This window comes from Paroedura picta, chromosome 11 (genome assembly GCF_049243985.1).
Source record: "Paroedura picta isolate Pp20150507F chromosome 11, Ppicta_v3.0, whole genome shotgun sequence".
Taxonomy (NCBI): Eukaryota; Metazoa; Chordata; class Lepidosauria; order Squamata; family Gekkonidae; genus Paroedura; species Paroedura picta.
Window position 1 is genome coordinate 40306457 of NC_135379.1, and position 16280 is coordinate 40322736.

General features: G+C 44.0%; 1 protein-coding gene across 1 annotated transcript; it reads left to right on the forward strand.

The window, feature by feature from the left end:
• Window positions 1-272: 272 nt before the first annotated feature.
• LOC143820832 (prostatic acid phosphatase-like) lies at window positions 273-15248 on the forward strand. Its single transcript, XM_077304135.1, has 10 exons — window positions 273-401; window positions 2081-2176; window positions 3492-3578; window positions 5326-5478; window positions 6290-6388; window positions 9197-9301; window positions 11225-11357; window positions 11780-11862; window positions 13133-13243; window positions 15093-15248. The coding sequence occupies exons 1-10, from the start codon at window positions 273-275 to the stop codon at window positions 15246-15248; spliced, it is 1152 nt and encodes a 383-aa protein (XP_077160250.1).
• The last annotated feature ends 1032 nt before the right edge of the window (window positions 15249-16280 follow it).

Below are 16280 nucleotides of genomic sequence, written 5' to 3' on the forward strand. Positions count from 1 at the left end.
GGCTCTGAATATGTTAGTACTTCCCCAAAAGCACAGAACCAACTCTCAGGAGTCAGCAGTAGCCCCGGGAGGTCAACAGGACATATGATTATGAGACTTGGGCTGAAATGTATGCTGAAATGTCACGTGGATTGCCCATCATATAAAATATGAGCAGAAGGAGGCTGGGCCGATGGGAGCAGCAGGGAGTCTCCACCCCCTGTGTCTGTTCTTTATAAAGGTGCTCCTCAAAGGCTACTTTTCCCTAGAAGAGTTTTTCTCCTGCCATCAGGATGCTCCTGTCCATGCCATACCTGGGGCACAGCCTCAGTGGCTGGGGTCTCTCCTTTCTCAGCCTCTGCTCCATTCTGCTCCTTCAAAGAGCCACAGGTGCAGGGAGGGAACTGAAGTTTGTAACAGTGGTAAGTATGAGGCTCCTTTGTGGCATTACTGACAATGACCCTGCTAGATGCCTAAAGCTGCAAGTTATTCTTTCTGCACAATAAACCATTCAGTTCTGTTTACCCACCAGAGGGGAAAGATGTGTTTCCTTTTATGGTATCCTTCCCTTGCAAAATAACTGAGCAATTATTCATAGTGCAATCCTATCCATCCACTGTCAGCAGACTAATTGTTCATAGGATTGCATTCAAAAGAGCTGCTAGTGTCCATGTAGTGGTGGCTGGAGATCTCCTGGTATTACAAATGGTCACCAGGTTGGAGAAAATGGCTGCTTTAGAAGATGGGCTATATGGCATTATATGCTGCTGAGGTCCTTCCCCTTTCCACCCCCCCCCCCAACTGTACCCCAGGATCTCTAGAAATTTCCCGAAACAGAGCTGGCAACCCTAACTGTAAAACAACAAAATTTCGAAGGACAGTGAGGGCAAGAGAAGAAGAGGAAAAAAGTAGAGTGGAGAGGACTTCAAACTTCAAGAGTCAACACAAGGCAGGATTCTTAACACAAATTTTTTATTCTTCTTTCCTTGTTACAACTCTCATCCCCTTTACAGTCCCTGTTGTACTTTCTCCTTCGTCCTTTTTCTCCTACTCTGCTCTTCTCATTTCATTATCAAGGGTTTTAGCCTGCCCAACAACAGACTTTTCTCATTTTTTGCCATCGAGTCACACCCAACCTATGGCAATTCCATATGGCTTCCAAAGCAAGAGACATTTGGAGAAGATCTGCCATTGCTTCCCTCTGCGGAGCAACCCTAGGTGGTCTCCCATCCAAATACTAACCAGGGCTGATTCCACTTAGCAGCCAATATCGTCACAAGATCCAATCAGCCTGGGATATCCAGGTCAAGGTAGCAACAGGCTGCAGTTCTCCTTTATGGGACAAATATCTAAATGTTAACCATGTAACAAGCTTCAATAGTTAAAACACAACACTATCTTTGTCTGGCCATCATCCCCAAGCAAAGCCAATGGCAAAATTTTTACTGATTTTTATATATTGGGATTGGTATTGTATGAATACAATATACTCCAATGAAACTCTAAAAGCTATGGGACTTCTTATGAGTGATGGTAACAATTCGTTTTTAAACTCCAGAATAGAGATGTGCGAAGCAGTCCTGATTTGGACCACTTCGGCTTTGGCTGAGGCCGCCTTGGACCACCTCAGCTTTGGCTGAGGCTGCTTCGGACCACTTTGGCCTCAGCCAAAGTGCTTCAGTGCCAATGAAAGTCAATGGCAGCATTGACTTCCATTGGAATTCCTTCTTCCCTGCCTTTCCCAGGGGCTGGGCAGCAGTGACAGAATCTCCCATTGGATATAATGGGAGAGATGGGGCATCCTATTTCGAAGCCCCTAGCATTGGATCACCTGGTCCAATTTTCTTAAACCTGGAGGGGAGTTAGGGAAGACCCTCCCTGAGCTACCCTGGAAGTTTGAGGGGGTATAACTTACACCCACATCCCCCCAGCCCCTGGGAATGGTGGAGAAACAAGGATTACAGTGGCCACGTGGAATTCTTTAACATTTAAAGGGACAGCATGCAATTTATCCAGCAGGGATATTAAGTCCATGGTACTGTTGAATTTTATATTAATTTAGTTTCTGAAAGCTAATTCAGTCTTCAATCCATTCAACCAGGTTTACCGACATGGCGACAGAACTCCTGTTTCGTCTTATCCCAAGAACATCTATCCAGAAGTCCTTTGGCCACAAGGATATGGACAACTCACCAAGGTTTGATGTTTGCTCTCGAAAGTCACAGAATATATTTTATTCACCTTAAAGTTGTTGGCATCCCATTATGCTATTGTTGAGGCTCCACTAATGGCCATGCCAGTTTAGTTACAGCAGAGTCAAGAGAGCATTAGGTCATGTTGCCATTCCTGGGAATTAATCTCTACATTCCTACTTAACTTTTTTTTTTAAGCTGATTTTTTCCCTCTTTTTTCTGCAAAAAGAGTGGACTGTAGTGCAATCACAGGAGCCTGGCAGGGGTCGATTGCGGAGGCTATCAGCAGAAAATCTTTCTACCCAGGAAGTCCCAGTGAGTTCTTGGGGGCATCTCCAATCCTTTAGGGATCTCATCTCCCCATATTCTAGGCTGCCAGTGTTTCGGGGCAAGAGGACGCCAACACCATTTTCTTAGAATATTTCTCTCTTTTTTCTCTCTTAAAAAGCAGCTCTAACCCTCTTCTACGATTTATATACTGCAGTTTAGCTGTGTTTGAACTCCATTTTGCTGCTATAGGGTTATTTTAATAACGAATTGTAGTCAGGACTGCAAGATTTAATCCAGCAAGCCAGTGTGGTGGAGTTTGGTAAAAGCAGCAGCCTGTAATCTGGAGAACCAGAATTGATTCCTCACTCCTCCACATGTAACCTTGGGCCAGTCACAGTTCCCTCAAAGCCTCTCCCAGCCCCACCCACCTCATAGGGTGTCTGTTGTGGGGAGAGGATCAGTAGGCAGTTGTAAGCTATTTTGAGACTCCTTTGGATACTGAAAAGTGGGGTATAAATTCAAATCTTCTCAGTGTCATCCAATTCCTGTGCTTGCTACAGCACCCATCTTACATTGTTGGGAATAACAGTCCAATTTTTCTTGTGGCCAACATGGAAGATGAGCCAAAATCTAGACTTCAATTCTCCATATGCTTTTAAAAATAATTTAATTTAATTTGTACCATGCCCTTCTCTCCAATGGGAACTCACAGAGGCTTGTGTTGTTTTCCCTTCCCTCATATTATATTCACGACAACCCTGTGAGGTAGGTTAGGTTGAAAGCATATGACTGGCCAAATGTTACTCAGCGATCCTTCACAGCAGAGGAAATCTCAGTCCCCCATATACAAGTCCAGCACTCTAAAGACTATAGTATGCTGGCTCGAGGCACTTTCTTACCACCAGTGGTCAAACAAACAGTCAGAAATAATGACCTCTACTTTCTTACTGCTTTGCAGTTGACATTGTTCTCATAAAATATGCAAAATACTTTCCCTACTCTGCAATGGATTGTTGTCCTAACCCGTGGTATTATTGCACTCTTACACAGCAAGGAATGAAGCAGCAGCACAAACTCGGGCGATACTTGAGGAAGAAATACAAAAACTTTTTAAGCCGTCAATACAAAAGAAAGGAGGTGAGTAAAAGAACTGTTCACCCAGCAACAACACCTCTATTAATATTGCTAACAAAGGTAAGATGCCTACATGAAACACTCCAGCCTCCCAGACAGATAAATATGCAACATGCAACATCTGTGCCAGTGGGGACTAACTGGTGACCAGTTAGATCCTGAAGTGTGCAAAGACAGAAGATCCTGGTGTGCAAAGACAAGATGGTGGGATTGCTTAGTGACTGGTGTAAATTCCTGGGGGGGGGGGGGTGGATCTTACCAGAGCTAAAGACTCTAAACCAGTTGGTGTTTAGCTTTGAGGGACAATTCCAATGGTTGGCTACCACCGTGAAAGCCCTTTGTGGGCTGAGACCAGGCTGTTCGCACCTACTATTCATTAAGCTCATACTCAGAGGCCCTCTTGTAGACAAAATCCAGCACAACTCCATAGAGTGAAAAGGCAATCAGTCTTTTTTGAAAAGGACAGCAGAGCACATCAGAATTCACAGGTACAGGAACAGAAGTGTTGACAGAGACCGAGAGCTGTGATCTCTCTAACCTTATATAGAGCAGAGGTTCAGGCGGGAAAACTGGTTCACACCAAGAGGCTTTTAATCCAGCAGGTGCGAACCTAATCTCTGTTGCCAGGCATTAGACTGCACACAGCTGGCTCCAGTCAGTTCTCCTTACAAATCAAGGACACTAAGATGGAACTCCCAGTGGGGGGGGGGGAATGGAGGTGCAGACTAGCCAGCCTTAAACAGCAGGATGAAAGAGAAACCAGGAATCGGGGGCGGGGCGGCTAAGAGCTGTGCCAAAAGATTTATGCCATGTAGCCTCCTTTCTAGAGCAGATTGGGAGACGGGATATGAGAAAAACCCTTCTGTCCCCCATTTGTCTATCTCAGGGTTCCGTAAGAACTCCTTGATGAATCCACGGCCTTTCCCCTATATTCCATGATAATGGACTAGGCCAAGCTTTGGCCAGTTCCGGAGATCCTCAAAGTATGAAAAATATTTCAGGGTCAAATATTTCAGGGTCAAATATTTCCACCTTCCAAAAGGTTGAAAAAGACTGGTCTATCTCGATCCTTACAGCCAGGCATACTTCAGAAGCTCCACATTCTTTGTTCTTCAGCTACTACCTGTCACAAACCTCAGAAGATAGTGAAGTTGCAGGCCCCTCCTCAATATCCAAGCCTAGTGACTACCGACACCCAGCATTTCACCATAAAGTTGGTTTATTGAAGACTGGACACACAGACAATCACTCAGCTAAGGAAACACGTCATACAGGAAAATTGACTAAGAGACTGCTCTTAGATCGGACCCAGGTTTTATAGGCACATGAGTAGACCCTGCCCCACCCCTCAACAGGAGAGCCAGAAAAGACCCTTTCCAGGGAGGAAGTGTTTGAAGCCAGCTGGGTGTGAAACTGCTGGAGCCAGCAGGCTGGACGGTCTGCTCCTGCTTCTAACATTTCAAAATGGAGCACCGAATCCCACCACCTGGAAATAGGAAAGAAAAGGGGGGGAAGGAAGGCAGTGATCAAGGCGACTATGTTTTTAACATCTCTAAGCGGATCCCACACAGAGAAGGGGAGAACAGGAAAAAAGGGGGGGAGACGAGCAGGAGGATCAGAGAGGGGATTTGAAAGGACACCTGACACTACCTCTCTCATTTATTAATGGATCCCAAGAAAAGATACAGCATTCTGTCTGGTGTCTCGCCCATGAGAACTACTCTGATCTACTCCTGTTTTGCCTTTCTAGATATATGTCCTAAGCACAGACACAGATCGAACCATTATGAGCGCTCAAACCAACTTAGCTGGCCTCTTTCCTCCGAAGGGTGAACAAGTATGGAACCACCGCATTAATTGGCAGCCTATTCCAGTTCATACGCTGAGTCGTAAAAATGATCAGGTAAGAATACCTAGTCTGAAAGCCCATTGCATGCAGGAATGCAAAAGGCTCTAATAGAGTGCCTGCAAGGAGGGGACCGTTGGAGGCCTACCTGGAGTGGCATCTGGAGGCAGTCTGTCATGTGGCACTGGAGCCGCTCATGCTGGTGGCGGGGTGAGGGAAAGGCTGATGGACATGCCATGCCATGGCACATGGCAGCTGAGTGTGTCACCCTGGTGGAGACAGGGGCAATGCCTGTGGAAGCAGCTAGGCCACCACGGCTGCTGGGTAAGGCTGGGCGGCAGAGCAGCACCATTCCCCAGAGGCAAGCCAGAGTCTGTCCACAAGGCTGGCCGAGTGCTTAACGGGCAGCTCTGGGAGGATGGTGATCCCTGCGGAGGCAGGGTATGTGTGACTGAGACCTGGGTGTCAGAAGGTGACACAGTCTCTTTAAAAGATCCCCCCCCCCCAAGGTACTAAGTTCCTCCATCATTCATGGACTTCAGATCCGGGGGGTTGCAACACTGTTCTGGGAGGCTTTCTCCTTTAGGGATCTCCCTACACCAACAAACCCAGTTATCTTTAACCAATACACCAGATTGATTCTTATACCATAATCGTTCTCATGAAGATTTCTGAAGAACTTAAAGGCTTGCGCAGTGTCGTATGTCATTGGGTTCATCCTAACACAGACACTGCACAGATTGTTTTTTTTATTTTCCTGCTTTTATTTTTGGAACAACGTGGCTGTAAACAACATGAATAGATTAGGGACAGGGCACAGTAACAGAAGCTTTTTTTATCAAAACATTTTTATCATTTTTTGTTTCAGCTATTAAGCTATCCTATCCTAGAATGTCCACGATTTCTTAAACTTCTGAAGGAGACCCTGGATTCAAGTGCATTCAAGCTCAAACTGAAAAACTATATGGTAAGAAAAAGAACACATTATCAGTGGGTGACCTGAAAACTAGCCTCACTTCTTTTCTAGAAATTACTTTTACACTATCAGAGATTATAAGTCTGTTTCTTCTTCAATAAAATTTCCCAAGGTTGTTTCATAATATAATAATAATAATATAGTGCAGGGGCCTTCACCAGTTTCATGAGCTACTGGTACTGGTAGCTTGCCAGATGCTAAAGAGTAACATTTTCATACCCTAGAACAGTGGTCCCCAACCTTTTTATCACCGGGGACCACTCAACGCCTTTTACTGAGGCCCGGTGGGGGGGGGGGTAGTTTACTCCTCTACTCTCAACCACTGTCCTAGCGCTCTCTGATCGCTATGGTAATGTTTAAACATCCCTTCAAAATAAGATACAGACACGCCACAACAATGAAGTGTGTTGTAAAAGGCTGGGGGGGGGGATAAAGTAAAGGGCCGGGGGGGGGGGAGAAGGCGTCCTTTGGGGCCCACCTCCAATTAGTCGAAGGACCACATGTGGTCCGCAGCCCACAGGTTGGGGATCGCTACCCTAGAAGATTCAGGAAAAGATTGTGGGAAGATCTACGCTGGGTTTTTGAAAGTATGCAGCTATTGGTTACCTTTGTGGATTAGGCACTTTGAGGTTTAAAAGGAATTATTGTTACTGGAACATTTATATGCAAATATACATCTGTTTCTGTCTCCTCAATGAGGGAGAGTACAAAAGCTTAGAAAGTTGTTACAAAGGAAAACATTTTGTAAGCCCTTTAGCTCGCCTGCCTGCAGGACTACATGCCAGTTGGAGAGAGATCAGACAACTAAAGAAGGCTCCTTTTCCTTCTTGCCAGGCAGAAGTCCTTCTCTTCCATGAGTAAATAGGAAGTGGGCAGGAGCCCAGCTTAAACAAAGGAACTTCCAGCTATGTGGAGTGGAAAATCCCAAGGGCATGCCAGGGAATTTCAGCAGGAACCACTTGGTGTCACTAGTGACCAAACAGGTGCAGTTTGGCAGCTGAACAACAACCTTAAAAGGTTGACTTCACCAGATTACTTACAGATTGCAATTCCAACAATTGACAACTTCATTTCTGTTGTTCTTCCTAATCCATGTACTGTTTGTAAGACAGAACAAAACTTGGTAACAGGTAAGTACAGGGTAAATGGCTTTTAAAAAGAGTTAACAGCCCATGAAGTAATATAATAGGGCTCTAGTATATTACATAACCTGTCCTAGTGAATACCAATATGTGCCAATACATGAAATTGGAATGAACTGGATTGTTCACTGAAAACCAAGAGACTGGAGGATGGATGGTTTTGTGATGGACCACAGATATCATGAGAGGTTGAGGCTGCTATTGTTTCTTCCTCCTTGTGTGGTGAGGTAACAGCAAAGGCCCCTGAACAACAGAAACCTGCTTTATTGATCCCTAACTGAAGGGAAGGTCTGTGCTGGACTGCCATGTAGTGCAAATATTTTCTTTGCCTGACCAAAGTGGATTTTTTCACACTACACGCACTATGAAACTGAACCTTGTGCTTCATCTGCAATTAATCTCAACCACTGAGAATGTGGCCACTGAAGACCGAGTTCAGGAACTGATACTTTTGGAGATTATTAGTGAGTGTCAGCGCTGGAAAGGAGTTCCCTTTGGATGCTTGCCTATTTGCTCTCTCTGAAAACAGCATACAGTAGAGTGGCACCATGATGTCCTTGTTGGGATTTATTGAGAACAACAGGCCTGAAATGTTATCCACCAGGTATCTCATACTGGAGAGAAGTCATAGACATATAGCATTTGCAGACGACTTTTTAGATTACAACACAATGGGCATTACTGAACATCACCAGGTAACTCTTAAGCTGAGTGGGAGAGACCTTTCCACCAGCTAGGCCTAAACCACCATCCCACAAAGGAAGACAATGTGATAAAGGAACCCTCTCACAGCCCTGATTATAGGGAAGACTTTGTTCACAGATCACGCATCCCCAGGCCTTAGAGCAGGGGTAGTCAACCTGTGGTCCTCCAGATGTCCATGGACTACAATTCCCATGAACCCTTGCCAGCAATTGTAGTCCATGAACATCTGGAGGACCACAGGTTGACTACCCCTGCCTTAGAGGATTCACAGAAAAGAAAACCTGTCTCAGAATTTAGAGCAAGAGAAAGCTTGTAGCTAAGCTTTAAACTCATCTCAAACTCCAAAGAGCTAGTACTGATGTCCTGATGGTAGGTCAAACTTCACTACCATAAATGATAACAAATTCCACAAATATTAGACAACTCGCTCTGAAGAGAAGCTTTTTTACTGGCAGTTGTGGAAAAGTGTTTGTTGTCAGGCAGGGCATTTGCTGCTGGCACCATCCAGAGATATCCTTCCAGTGTCTTTATAATATACAAACAAAGCAAAGAAGGGCATGTCTATAGCGTCAAATTTTCTGTTCTGTATGTGTTTAGCTCCCTCTAGTAGTCAATTTTATTGCATGAAGCTGGACATACACCAATGTAAAATAGAATCAACCACTAGAGGGTGCAAAATATGTGCAGATTAAAACAAATAAAACTACAGGAACACACAAGCAGCGAGAATGCAGAAAATCCAAATGGTAATGACAGAAACAAGAATAAACTACAGGGTTATTTGCCACATGCAGTTGGTGGGTCTTTGCATGTTCTGTAATTGCCAGTAAATGCCAATATTGAAAGCATTTGTTATCATTTATTGTAATCCATGTCATGTCACTCAACGCAGGGATGTTCTGTTTGTTGATTTGCATTTGCAGGCTATTGATCTTTTGTTTTTCTCTTTCAGCCACTCTTAGGTCAAATAGCACCTCAACTAGGATATGATGTGAAAACTCTTCTGGATGTGAACAATCACAAGCTTTGGAATGCATATGATACCTTACTTGTTGAGGTAGGATTAATTAGCTATTACAGTATAGTATATCCAGCTTCCATGAAAACGCCCTTATCAGGACCATGTCACATGCTCAAAGATCACCTCTTGCTATCCCAGAATTCACGGTGAATGACAACTATTCACGTGGAAGAGAGACTGAATATTGGCTCTTTACCTTGGCCAGGCCAAAGATGGAGTCGTGTTTAGTTCCATGACTATTTTAAAAGGTTTCACTGTCATCATCAAGCCAACTTTTGGGGGTGCTTTTTGGAGGGAGAGAAGAGAGGGGCTCTGTAATCCTTTTTCTCCTTGCCTTTTCCTGCTGGAATATGCCTTGGTGTAGTGGTTATGAGTGCGGACTTCTAATCTGGCAAGCCAAGTTTGAATCTGCACTCCCATACATGCAACCAGCTGGATGACCTTGGGTTGTCCCAGCACTGAGAAAACTGCCCTGACCGAGCAGTAATGTTCTCAACCTCACCCACCTCACAGGGTGCCTGTTGTGGGGAGAGGGAAGGCAATTGTAAGCCACTTTGAAACTCCTTCAGGTAGAGAAAAGTGGCATATAAGAACCAACTCTTCTCCTCCTCCTCCTCCTCTGATTTTAGCCTCCACTAAGTAACCACATATTTTCTCAATTTAAAATAAAAGCAGAGGAAGAAAGTACCCAACAGTCCCAATTCTCCAGCCATTCTCCCACTGAAAAAGCAGCCCTCACAAGCTACGTTTGGAATAAAAATAATAATCACAAAATGATTAGGAATATGTGTTTCCCCCTCAGTGATGAGAGGAGCAGATTTGTTGTAAATTTATGGGGTACCTTGTGAGCCAGGGAACCCTAAAACAGGAGTAGGAAAGGCCACACCCACCACAATGCCAGTTCTGGCAGAGTCAGCAGACAGGGATAGTTTCCTGTTTTGCACATTCACGCCACACCCTGCTGTATCCCACAGGTGGCTCTGAGAGAGAAGGTACATGCAAACTGGACTGGTAGACAGGGGTGGCAATATTAGAAGAGGTACCCTCTCTTGCTTGCTGGCTCTGCCTTCTCTTTCTCTGCCAGTCTCCACAGTAGGAGGGTATTAGGCAATGGAGAGGAAGAGGAGAAACTCCAGTAGGTAATGGGGCTTCATGCCTGGGAATAGGGCAGGCTGCTCTGGGTTGGGAAACTTGTAGCTGGAGTCTGAGGATGGCAGGTTTTGGGGAGGGAAGCGATTTGAGCAGCGTATAATGCCAGAGTCCACCTTTTCTCTAGGGACACATTTCCTCTATTGCTTGACAGTCAGCTGTAATCCTAGGTGATTTCCAGCCACCACCTGGAGGCTGGCAACCACACCAGGGAATGACCTCCATTAACTTCCACTCCCCAAACTGTAAGTCTGTCCTTATGGTGGAGCACTTCCACAACCACTGTGTGGCTGCCTAATGCTCATAGAACTTGTCACATGGATACAAATAATTTTAAGACAAGCAAGGCATAGCAACCCAGAAGTATGATTTTTTTTAAAAAAAATTAGCAGACCTCATGGGACCTTTAAAGCATGAAGAAAGGGGACTGGCTGTCTGGCTTGATTGACAGGCAGAAGAGATTCGCGTATAAACTGCGTAGCTCTCTTCCACCATTTCAAGCAAGCAATGTGAAGGGTGAGAAGCGCAAAAAGGTGGCAGAGAAAAGTAAGACATCAAAAAGGTGAGGAAGGGCTGGGAGGCGTGATTATATTTAGCGTTACGCCATTCAGCTGGTGTAATGTTATTTTTATCAATGTGCGGAAATGCCCTCAGTGTTGCTATCAATCTCACTGACCCTATGGTCAGGAATCTCCCCCTGCTGCAGGATGAGGCAAGAGTCATCACACAAGGCACAACTTCCAACAAGAATAATTTGCATGCCTAGCAGCTCCCACATGGATCACACTAAGCTCGCTTTTTTAACACTAGAGTATCTATAACCATCCTGGTCCAAGCTGGGCAGACCAGGCAACAATGGACAAGCTGAAATCCCTGCTGGAATTAGCTGTAACGGCAGTCTTTGGAGACCACAAGAGAGAAGAGAAAGCCCGAGTGCAAGGAGGCAAGTCTCCCATTGGCCTGTGGCACGTATTCTACGAGTCCTGCCTTGTGTCCTTGTATGTGAGTGAGAACTGAGTGGTCTTACCAAATGCATAAAGCCTCTTTTTGCTATAGTTATTGATAAGTTACTTATATATATTGGCTCTAAAATTATATTCAGAGGCCTACGATGACTAATACAATTCTGCATGACATTGGTTATTATTGGAAATACCCATTATTTATTACATTTATAGTCCATCCTTTCCCAAAGGCGTGCTTAGCTAGAATTCAGTATTTCCTTGAATTAAAAATGAAGTTTTTTCAGATATCCTTAGCTGAAAAATAAATCCCTCATAACCAATAAAGGAGAAACGGCAGAGAGTTTGAAATGTGTCTTGGCTTCTCTCTCTGACATTTGTCTTCTTTCTCGTGCCCAACCAGGTCTGCTTGTGAAAGAGATTTTGAACCAGATCACAAAAGCTGCCACCACTTCTGACCCCCGAAAAATGATGATGTATTCAGCAGTAAGTACTGGAGGGAAATGCCTTTTTGCTTTCTTTTCTGTGGTTAACACGGAACATGTTATGTACTCAGCGAGCAGTCCCATGATATAGAGAGAGTTTAGTGCCAGTCAAGGCCTGTAAGAGACTGTTAATACGAATGAAAGCAGGTTGGGAACCTACAGCCCCTCGTCTTTTAATGTTAGGGACGTAGAATATGTTTTACATGAAAATGTACACACATTGCCCCACTTGGATATGCAGACATACATGTGGCTGGTTTGGAAAGTTCATACAGATGTACAAAAAACACTAATATATGGCAACTGCACATTAATTTCTGGATCATGAAAAGTACACAGAACTATCTTAAATATCTTTAAACTATATGGTTAAAGATTTTTTCACATTTCAGGTCCATTATTCTTGAGGTAAGAGCCTCTTGTGGCACAGAGTGGTAAGACAGCGGACAAGCAGTCTGAAAGCTCTGCCCATGAGGCTGGGAGCTCAAGGTTGACTCAGCCTTCCATCCTTCCGAGGTCGGTAAAATGAGTACCCAGCTTGCTGCTGGGAGGTAAAATGGTAATGACAGGGGAAGGCACTGGCAAACCACCTTGTATTGAATCTGCCATGAAAATGCTAGAGGTTATCACCCCAAGGGTCAGACATGACCCGGTGTTTGCACAGGGGATACCTTTACCTTTACCTTATTCTTGAGGTATTCTTGCAAGACTGATCCCCTTATTCCCAGTCGATAGTGCAGACCTGAGAAACATTTTCTGGGAGTAAGCTCCTTTGAGTAGACCTAAGCAGGAATCTGAACAGCTTAGGTTGGTTCTGCAATCTTGAGTTTTTCCACTTGTTATTTCTGTTGGTTGTGTGTCCGTACTAGGTACAGTGGGGGGGGGGGTCCCACACACACATATTGTGCTCCCTCTAGCGTCCATTTTGATTGTTCCTACCTGTTCCTTGGGGGGTTTTTTTATAAGCTTTATGCAGACGTAGGATGATACACTTTCAATGTGCTTTTGCAGCACAAAGTGCATTGAAAACACATTCAAAAACTCAAAGCATCCACTGGAGGGAGCATGTGTAAAAGGAAACAAAGACACAGGAGGAACGTGCAACCGATGAAATAACATATGCAGAAAACGTTTTTATCAAAAAGATTGTAAGAAAGAATGCCCGTTATGACCTCCTTTGAACCAATGAGATTTGAGAAAACAAAAACGGTACCATGACCATATACACACACAAACAGTCTTTCACTTTAATTTCATATTCTTCTTTGCAGCATGATATCACAATAATTGCTCTCCAATCAGCCCTAGATGTATTCGACAAAAAGCTACCTCCTTATGCTGCCTGCCACTTTTTTGAACTCTACAAGGAGGCGGATGGGCAAGTATTCACTCAGACGCAAAATGCAACCGGGCTTTCCCGGGGAATCCCTTTTTATACTCACTTGCTTTCTCAAACTAGTCCGAGGGCCACCTTTGACCAACAATCTGTCAGCTGCTGACAGAAACAAGGATCATTGCATTTCTTTTGTGCTGAGATGGAAAGATGGCTGTTCAAAATGTATTAAGAAAGCGATTAATTCATAGTTCCCACAACAGTTGTGATTTTTAAAAATTCTAGCCTTCTGGCATATCACTGAGGGAGCACACACTTGCACTGCAAGGCTTGGAGAGGGGGGGCTTGTATATCCTGTGACTCAGACATAAATCAAGTTGTTGAGGTCCACATGCACCAGGGCATGAAGGTAGAAGTGGCTGCAACTGTCTCCTCCACACTGCTTTCTCCTCCTCAAACTAATTCACCCAAGTTTGGAGGTGCATGCAGAGTATTCTGTGCCTTTCCCTACAGTTTAAGAATGAGTACCAGGAAAACATAACGTGTACTTCGGCCCTAACTCAATCTGCACACCCTCAAAGCTTACGACTGAGACCGTTTCTGCATTAGGAGACATACTTTGTTTTAGCTTCACTTAGGATTTCTTTTGGATGCTGTGAGTTGACTCTAATAACACAACAAGAGGTGGGAAAGAAGAAGCCTTGGCTGAGTCCAGGTGAAAATTATAACAAAAAGATACCAAACTCTTCTATTTAGAATATTATTTGATTAAGCCATTGGACATATTCTTTTTTTCTCTCTTGTTGTGAGTCGACTCTAGGGTTTCCGCATTTGGGCTTTCCTCCCCTCATTTCCCTGGCTGAAATCCACAATATGTTTTCACATCTGAGTCATTGGAGACAATCTACTATCTTGCTTTGCTCCCTTTGTTGTTGTTATGTGCGAAGTCGTGTCCGACCCATCGCGACCCCATGGACAATGGTCCTCCAGGCCTTCCTGTCCTCTACCATTCCCCGGCTTCCAGCGTCATATCGTTATGCCTATTGGAACTGTCCATAGAGTTTTCATGGCAAAGATACTGGAGTGGTTTGCCATTTCCTTCTCCAGTGGATCACCTTTTGTCAGAGCTCTCAGCTATGACCTGTCCGTCTTGGGTGGCCCTGCACGGTATAGCTCATAGCTTCACTGAACTACGCAAGCCCTCTTGCCACAACAAGGCAGCGATCCTTGAAGGGGGTTGCTCCCTTACCCTTTCCAATTTTTTCCCCACAATATGGTGCCTGCTTGCACCTTTCTTTTTGGTGCTCCCCTTGATTCCACCATTCTGTGCCATCGATCGCTTCCCCCTTCGTGTGGACAACACTGCTGCAGTACAACATGGAAAACTGATGCTATTTTTTTCATTGCTAGAAACAGAGTTGTGACATAATCACCCTATTTTTTAAAGTCAGATTTTCATGATGAAGGGAAGGAGAGGAAGGGAGGGGGATGGAGGACAGTGACAAGGAAAAAAGGAAAGGAGCTCGTACAAGAAAACATCCAAATGCATGCATTTCTCCATTGCCTAGCCCCAAATTAGATCCTGTCTTCACTGATGAAATCACTGTTACCAGTAAGTCGGCGTGCAATTCGGGTCTATATCTGGAAAGCTGGACTTAAATGGAGAACTGGAGGGAAAAGTCGACCCTTTAAAAATGCAAATCTGAACTTAATTGCTAGTGTGGAAATGGCCCCCAAGTAATTTCTCCCAAGCAAATAATATCTATAAATACAATTTCAGAATATGTTTTTTTGGGGGGTGGGGTTGCTAACAAGGCCCCTGTTGCATATCTGGGTAGTACTCAATGAAGGTAATAACCTAATTCTCTTCTTCTCTTGGATGCGATCAAATCAGCAAGTACACCATTGAGATGTACTACCTGACGGACATCACTAAAGGCCCTGCTCCACTCACATTGCCAGGCTGCTCCAAGGCTTGTCCCCTTGACAAGTTTAAACAGTTGGTGGCTCCGATCATAGTGGATGACTGGAAAGCAGAGTGCCAGAAGGCATAGGAAGTCAGGATAAAGGGGAGGTAAGTAACCGTATCCTCTGTTTGTCCTCTGGGAACAATATTGGGAGTGACGGTAAACAGATATAAGGTGGTGTCCTTAAGATTCCCAACTTGGCCTTCCTTATAAAAATATGGTTTATATTCATTAGTAGGCTTGTACTTGCTTTCTGCATTTCAGATCTGAAACCCCAATGAGCCTTGGAAAAAGTTTGGAAAATCCCTGTTTCAGTTCTCTGTTTTTTCTGGTGTGAATTGAACCTATGAACCTTTATTGTCACTCAGTTTTCTTTTTCTTTGTGCCATTTGTTGCATATTTGTGCAGTTTTAAAGAGTGTTTTTGTGTCAACTGCATAGGGAAACAAGGCATAAAGCTGCATAAAAATAACATTATGCAGGAACTGGGATCAGCTAAGGACAAAGGGTAAAGGCTGAAAATGGCAACACACAACAAAGGAAAAAAGGGGCATATTTATACGCCCCTTACATACGGTTCTTGTAATAATGTTATTTCTATTTTCCTAAGATATGTTTCTGCATTTTGAAAGTGCTCTTGGCTTTTTGATATGTCACTATTGTGTTTTATCTCCCAGAAGCAAAACTAAAATCAAAGGATGGACAAAACAGCATCAGCATCTTACAAGAAAGGAAATCAGGTGCACATAAGTTATGCAATGGCCGGCAAAACATGCAATAATTGCTAAACCTTTCATATTGTCCTGGGCATCAAGATATCCTTTCATCACAGAACTCAGTTTTACGTCATCTTGCCTACTTGAACGTAGAAGTCACTCAAATAGTAAAATGAAAACGATGCAGAACAGTCTTCTTACAATCTTAGACAGGAAATTATTGCAGCTGCAAACAGCAACCAACAAAATCATAGCATGTTTAATGTATTAAATGACATAACTTTGCCTAGGAGCATTCTACTAAATGTCCTCCCTGATGATGGCAGAGGAGACCCAAAATATTTATAGACCAAAAGAGCACAATCCATTTTGAAGTTTTCTAGTACAAAGCCCCGTAAACAAAC